The sequence below is a fragment of the Myxocyprinus asiaticus genome, chromosome 36, assembly GCF_019703515.2.
Source record: "Myxocyprinus asiaticus isolate MX2 ecotype Aquarium Trade chromosome 36, UBuf_Myxa_2, whole genome shotgun sequence".
NCBI classification, from domain to species: domain Eukaryota; kingdom Metazoa; phylum Chordata; class Actinopteri; order Cypriniformes; family Catostomidae; genus Myxocyprinus; species Myxocyprinus asiaticus.
This window is the reverse complement of record NC_059379.1, coordinates 37,294,934-37,303,083: the sequence shown is the minus strand read 5'-3', so window position 1 is coordinate 37,303,083 and position 8,150 is coordinate 37,294,934. Positions and strand designations below refer to the sequence as shown.

General features: G+C 35.2%; 1 protein-coding gene across 1 annotated transcript in view; it reads left to right on the top strand.

Annotated features, from left to right (window-relative positions):
- Positions 1-2,171: 2,171 nt before the first annotated feature.
- Positions 2,172-8,150, top strand: part of pth3r (parathyroid hormone 3 receptor) — an 81,363-nt gene continuing 75,384 nt past the window's right edge. The window contains exons 1-2 of the mRNA XM_051674497.1: positions 2,172-2,264; positions 2,428-2,572. Of these exons, the coding sequence (XP_051530457.1) occupies positions 2,507-2,572 (66 nt within the window). The 5' untranslated portion in view covers positions 2,172-2,264; positions 2,428-2,506. The remainder of the gene's footprint in view (positions 2,265-2,427; positions 2,573-8,150) is intronic.

The window sequence follows — 8,150 nt, the reverse complement described above, 5'->3', positions numbered from 1 at the left end:
CAAGTGTGAGGGAAGGACTCAAACGCAAGAGGCAAGTAAAGAGGCTTTATTACAATAAACCAAACTTTATTACATAAGCTAAAATACAAACCAAAACACTCACAAAACACTCACAATGGAGAAAAACACGAAAAACAGAACTAAAAACTCTGCAAACCAAACAAACAAGAAAAACGACTGAAGAAACTGGAGCAGACTGGAACCAACAAACAGGGTATACACACAAAACAATCTGGCACAGGACCGGACACGAGAGGAGCTTAGGTTGGTAACGGGTTTTGAATTCAAGCAGGAATTATGCAATGTATTTCAGCCTACTTGGTAGTAAACACAATGTGAAGTCTCAAAGGTCAACAGAAGTAAAAAAATTGGAAATCATCCTTTACTGAACACTCAACTCACAATCTTTTGAGCGATTGATCACTGCTTTAACCACTACACCACACAATCAAATCGTTTAGATAGCACCAAAGAGACATTTCAAGTTGAGCGTATAAAACAATGGCTAAGAAAATGTTTTTGTACAGCTAAGAAGTTTTGAATTGAAGCAGGATTTATGCAGGAAAGTATGGCCTATGTTATAGTAAGAACAACATGAAGATTTAGAGGTCAACAGAAGTAAAACTTTTAAAACTATTCTTTCCAGGACTCAAGCTCACAACCTTTTGAGCTGTATTCCAATACTTTAATTAAAAGCTCAAATGAAGTACAATTTTTAAAACCCATCCTTTGCTGGAATCGAACGCACAAATTTTGGAACTGTTGTTCAGGGTTTTAACCACTGCACCACAGATTTGGCATGTCTACATGATGCAGAAGAGAGATTTCAAGCTTAGAATACAAAACAACTGCTGAGAAAATGTTGTAGATAATGCTAGGTAGTTTTGTATTCAGTCAGGAATCAGACAATGTAGTTCAGCCTATGTAGTAGTAAGCACAACATGAAGACTCAGAGGTCAACAGAAGAACAATTTTTAAAACCATTCTCTGCTGGACTCAAACTCACAACCATTTGAGCCATATTCTAATGCTTTAACTACTGGGCCACTCAGTTGACGCTTCTTAAGAATGTCAAATATATATCAAGTTTTGAGTGAACACACAAGTTCTGAATAGATTGATTACCGATTAGCATTTTAAGCAAATCTGGCCTTTGGATAGCATTGGGATCAAATAGCCTTTAAAGATAGAATACCTTATAGTTAGCATACTAACCAAAAAGCATGCTAAGCTATCATAGCATGTAGCGTGATAACCATGACCATTTCCTTCTGAACTACATGTAATACTGTCTCAAGACTGCTCAGGTACCTAGAGGTCCCAAATTGGCTATGGTGGCTATTCATGCCCACCCCTATCAATCTCCAAAATTTCAGCAGTCTCCTATGTATGGTTTATTGGGCTGCAATAGACTCACATGGTGGAATAATCATAATAAGAAAAGCAACAAAAGCAATAGGGGCCTATGCCCTTTGAGGACTGGCCCATAATGAACACTGGCTCAAGAATTACTTAAAACAGTCCTATACATTTGACCATGCCAAGGAATTCTGGTAGCTCTGTTAACAGCCAAAATGCAAGTTCTAAATCTTCTGATAACCTCTACTTTACCCTGTGGAAGCTTAATCTTTGGCCTAGTTGTTTATGACCTAAATTACTGAGATCTAAATTTGAGAGATTTGTATTTGGAGTTCTGAATTTCTTCTTGAACCTGTAATTTTATAATGTGAATATTAATAGATAATTCCACCTCAAAAAAAAAAAAGAAAAAAAAAGAAAAAGTCTTCTGTTGATAAATATTAATAAAATATGCCACAGAAATCTTCAGTTTTGTTAACTGACACATGTCTAAAATTCAAATAAACAAAATTCAGATTCAGATACTTTAGTCAATGTTCTAGCTTCAAAATAAATCTGCAGATATGCATCAAGTATGCTTATGTATGTGAATGAATTGGATTTGGGTGGGGGTTGAAGGACATAGACTGAGTAAAGGATTTCTCTTCTCGTGACAGTGAAGGGTTAACATCTTTAGACCTGAGGGTATGCCCATCCCACATGATAAACAGTAGAGGAGCCCCAGAGCCTAGAGCCAGTGATGACCATCACACCACTAACCATGCTGAACAGTCTAGCAGTACGCATATTTACACAGCTCTAATATGAGAAGACTCTGCTTTAGTCTTATCTTCAAAGAGGGCTGAGAGTTGAAAAAGAAGCGAGAATCAAGAATCAGAGGATTGGATGAATATTTTCTGTGATGGGTAAAGAACATCATGTGTTCATCTTCTACCTTTACACTTTGACCAGATTACAAGATAGATTCCAGCAGCTAAATCACTGGTGGACTGCTGCAGAACAACAGCTTCAAAACAGAATAACATTGATGGCTTCACATTTCCCTTCTCTGCTCCTCAATGAGACCAGGGTGTCCTGAAAAGAGGTTTGGAGAGAGACTTCTGGTGAGCTGAAGTTCTGGAAAAGGCCAAAGGTCTTTGGGTTAAGCATGGTGACAGTGGGGGTCTTCGTTGCTTTGGTGTTATGCAGTATGCTGATGAAAGCCAGAGCTCTGGTGAGTCCTTAACTACTGAGAAACAACTACAGAGTTCACTGCTTTACTCATATCAGAAATATGAATTAGTCTATTGTAATGGCACTTTACACACATTGTATAGATCATTCTGTTGTTATTAAATGATACTATACAACCATTATAGAGAGACAGCTAATTTTCTAAAGTGATTAGTAAAACACTAGAATCAGTTAATTGTTTACCCAGAATGAAAATTCTCTTAACATTTACTAAAAACTCCAAACCTGTTTGACTTTCTTTCAATATTCTGACCCTCTTTAATGAAAGTAAATGGGGACTGGTGCTGTCAAGTTTTATACAATCACATAACCACTTTTATTCAACCACTTATTTTAAATATGTTGTTCATTAATATAACTAATGACATACTTTGAACATACTTGTAATTACACTATAATGTAAAAATGTCTATTTAGTGTAATAAACTTTCAAATACTATTAGTATTATACCTGATAAACCAATTAGTTCAACAATTTACATGCAGAAAACACAGTAATGTTCTATATGTTCTAACACTTTTGAAAGTAAACATGCTCATATCAAAATTATATCAGATTCCATATGCTGAAGTAAACTGTATTATATAGTTCCCCACAATTTATATATATATATATATATATATATATATATATATATATATATATATATATATATATTATCAAATATATGTTTTCACACAAAAAAGTCATACACTTGTCCATGCATGCAACATATTTCAAAATACTAGGAAAATGTCAGTTTTTATATATGTATTATGTAATATATTTTCCCAAAATACTAGTGGAATTTGAATATGTACACACAGTCTATGCTCAAATATATGAACTTTAATTAAAACTTATAAAAACTATAAACTTTCACCAACACCAGCAGACAGAGGAAATGAAATAAAAATGACAATTCCAGCAAAGTTTTGAATTACCTATTACTTTTACTTTAAGCAAGATTTTTTGCTAAATTACATTTTCGGTCTACTTTGATGTCACTGTATGGATCATTAATGGATTTTTATCTACATATATTTTAGAATACATACATACATACTGCCAATGGATCATCATTACTGCAAAGTGCTTGTGCCATGGATGCAGTTAATACTCAAATCAAAATGACTTACTGTATCAATCAATCTACAGTAGCTCAAAACTAACAAATGGTTAGGTTAATGTAAGTTAATCATGTGACAGTAAATGATGGTTAAGAGTACTATACAGACTGATCTTACTGTGAATTCGGAAAGAGTAATTTGAAAGTTCTTCAGCAGAAATCAATCTATGCTTACCAAAATTTTAATCACTGCCCTCCAGTGGCTAAAGCTGTAAATGTTGTTGAACGCATTGGCACATGTGAGCTCCAGTTTCTGGATAAAATGTCCACAGAGTGGCGCTAAAAGCGAGTAGTATTTTTAGTTGTAAATCATGTAATACAGTCAACATGAATGCATATTTTATTTACCCTACCCCCTAATCCAATCCAATCCCCAGCCCTAAACCTGACCATTAGTGCCGTAAAATGTAATTTTAAAGAAAAATGAAACCTCTGAATAATACTCATTATTAATTATTTGAATGCAATTACTTAATAGTTTCCATAAGAACAGAAACCATGTCTCTAAGGCTGAGTGGCACCACAGAAAAAGGTAAACACATTTGAACTGATGCAAAAATGTCTGATGGGAGATAGTGTTTGTCAGTAATTTGACAGAATGGGGTCAATGTCAGAGTATCGGAACATTCTGAAAAATTTGTATTTCCTGTACGAGCATGTTGTACCATAGCCTCATAAGAGTCTATCAGGTTTGTGACAAACAACTTCAAAATCACTCAAGATTACTTTACTTACTTTCGAATATGAATAGTTAGCAAGCTTTAAAAAAAAATAAATAAATAAAAAAAAACATAATTCATGAGTTTAAGGTCATTGACTGGTTTGTAAAAAATAACAGATTATCATCTACTGCTGTAGAACCTGGTGATCAGCTGTCCCAATTATCTGGTTGGATAGATATCTACATAAATGTACTTTGTTTGGTTTGGGTGATCTCTTGAGATGACTGCTGACAGGGCAGAGTGTGTGAGATTCCTAAATTGGAGATCACTCAGGCATCACTGAAAGAAAATACCCTTTTCACCTTTGGCACTTACTTTTTCTTTTTTTTTGAGCTGCTGACATTGAGCATGTGTGTTATTAAGGGACAAAATGTATGTTTCAGGTGTATTTTGCTGAACAACAGAGAGTGTAACAAATAAAACATACTGGATTGTATTACCGTTTTATCAACCTATGAAGATGATCCAGTCTACAGCTCTCGAGGCAACAGTTCATTGAGTCGCTCACAACAGTTTGTGAGTCACCAGTACACTGAACTGAGAATCGCCTCTTTCGGACATCAGTGAGCAGCTGATGAGCATGTGTGAACCGAAGACTTGAATGAGGTGGCGAAACGTTTCAGTCGAGAGATGTAAACAAATTTTACTATTGAGTATTGTGCATGCAGATTATATCTGAAGTTGTGATGAGCTGGATCATGGTTTCTGTAAAAAAAAGGGTGAGTTGATTTAGACTATTTTAATCACTTTTTATGCTTTAAACGTGTAAAACATCCACGTTTGTATATCAGTGTCAGTATTGGGTGCTTTAGGTGCAAAACTTGAATGTAGCATGTATTGTAAGATCACTGAATGAAACACTGATGACAATAAACACCCTTATTATTATAACTTAATTAAATAAAATGTTATAATCAGTAATATGCCCTTACATATGGCTTTATTGAATGTGTTTGTGCATGTATTCTATGATGCCAGCATATTAGCATTATTTACAGTGACGTCATTACGTGATGACGTAACTGAACTGGTGAATCTTTTTTTTTTTTAACCAGTTCATTGAAACGAACCATCCGAAAGAACCGGTTCGCGGAAAAGAATCGGACTTCCCATCACTTTGTTGCATGCTAGCTCATGCTAATATGGAAAGGAAAGCAAGCCTTTGTGTTGTCAGCCTCAGAAAGATTTACTAGCCAATGCACACATGTTCAATGAAGCAGAAAATGAGCCTGTCTAAGAGAAATGAACATTTGATAAACAGGCAATTTAAAGACAGCATTATCACGACCCTGAGAAGCATGACTGATTTTAGAAAGCATGGTCATGCCACTGTAAAGTCAATTCAATTTTCTATTCACTGGAGCAGACAGTAGTTTGAATATACTGGTGAATGAATTTTAGAATGGGGTCATTTTTAGGGTCATACCATGCTTTTTTAAATTTTGTTATTTTCCTTGAAGTTCACATATAATGTTAGTAATACATAATGTTAGTATTACACAACCTTTTTTCACCCTGTCTCTGGCCTACTGTCTGAATACAGGGTTGCTGCAGTTTTTAAAATGAAATGTAAGACTTTTTAAGACCTTTTTAAAGACCTGAACAAATTAAATGAATACCATATCCCCATACAAATACAAACCCACACAATCTCAAAATAAATCATGTTTAACAGTCTCTTACTTAAACAGGCAGGGGCACACATTCAATATCAGTAAAACAGGGTAGGATATATGCAAGTTTAAAATACTCAAGACAGGTTTTTCACATATACATCACATTAAAATTAGTTTATGTACCATTATGTAAATAAATACAAATTAGAGGTCGACCAATATTGGATTTCACTGATATGATAATGTGTTGAAAGAAAGGCAATTAATCTGCCAATAGTTTTTAAAATTGGTAGCTTACATTAAATGTTCTTCAGACAGAGGCTACAAGAGTCCAAATTAAATTAAATTCTAGATGCAGTTTATGGTGCAACCAAAACACCAATAACCAATAAAAATAATAATAAAATAATAAATTAATAAATAAAAGATCTGATTCATAGCGAGGAACTTTTAACTTTAAAGGCTGAAATACACAGGAGACTCTTATTTTGAAATGTATGTGCTTCACTGTTCTAGCTGTTTATTCAAACAGATAAGGGAAATAAAATGTATACTACTATAATCTACAATGTATTACAATATAAACAATTAAAAGTAAACATTGTCATATTTCATCAACATCATAATCAACAGGTGATCATTTGTGATAGTTTGTCATAAATTCCGATATGTCCTAATGATTGTGAAATGCTCTGCAACAGCTGGAAACACTCACAAGCACCCGCGTGCTTGGAGAAAATACAACAATCACGTTTTTACTTTGAAGGATGCAGCGCATGCATTTATTTAATTAAATCGAATTCTTTTGAAGTTTGATAAACACATTAGGTCATATCAGGATTCCTGTCTTTCCGCCTCCAAATTTAAGACCTGTTTAAATGATAATGAAGACTTTTGTTGTATCATTTAAGATATTTAAACCTTTTTATGACCTTACATTTTGGAAAACTGAATTTAAGACATTTTAAGACTTTTTAAGGATCAGCGGGAATAGTGATGGCCAGTTTGTGAACAAATCATTCTTTTGAACCAGTTCTTTTTAGTGAACGAGTTGAACCAGTTCACCAAATCAGACTGAATCATTTGAAACAGTTTGCGTATTGAGTCAACACTGATCCACAAGTTAGTCTATCTTAACCTGTCTCTCAGACTTGCATGACACTCCGAATCAAAATGAGCCGATAACCGGGAGTAATATGATCCTAGAACTGGTGATATCTGCTTTTCCTAACTCTTCTTTGCAATGAACTGCTTCAACTTCACAAATCAGACTGAATGCTGCAGCTGCAACAGTTCTCAAGTCAACAGTACAATGAGTCACTCGTAACAGTTCTCGAGTCAACAGTACACGGAACTGAGAATCCCCTCTTTTGGAGGTGTCCGACATACTGAGAACTGATGAGCTGCAGAAGAGCATGCGTGTGATTAAGTGGCGAAATGTTTCTGGTGTATTTTGCTGAACAGAAGAAAGTATAACAAATAAAACATACTGGAAATATGTTTATGACTTGATTGTATTACCATTTTATCAACATATGATGATGACCGGTTGCAACAGTTCTCGAGTGAACAGTACAATCACTGATCTGGAAACAGCAGCTCTCAAGTCAACAGTACACTGATCCTGGGACAGCAGCTCTCGAGTCAAGTGTACATTGAGTTGCTCGCAGCAGTTCTCGAGTCAACAGTACACTGATCCTGGGACAGCAGCTCTCGAGTCAACAGTACATTGAGTCACTCGCAGCAGTTCTCGAGTCAACAGTACACTGATCCCAGGACAGCAGATCTTGAGTCAACAGTGCATTGAGTCACTCGCAGCAGTTCTCGAGTAAACAGTGCACTGATCCGGAGACAGGAGCTCTCACGTCAACAGTACGTTGAGTTGATCACAGCAGTTACTACTGATCAGTGAACCGAGGACTTGAATGAGGGGGCAAAACATTTCAGTTGAGAGATGTAAATTATTGAGTATTGTACATGCAGATTATATTTGAAGTTGTTATGAACTGGATTATGGTTTCTGTAAAAAAGGGTGAGTTGATTAAGACTAGTTCAATCACTTTACGTGCTTTAGACACGTAGAACATTCGTGTTTGTATAGTGTCAGTATT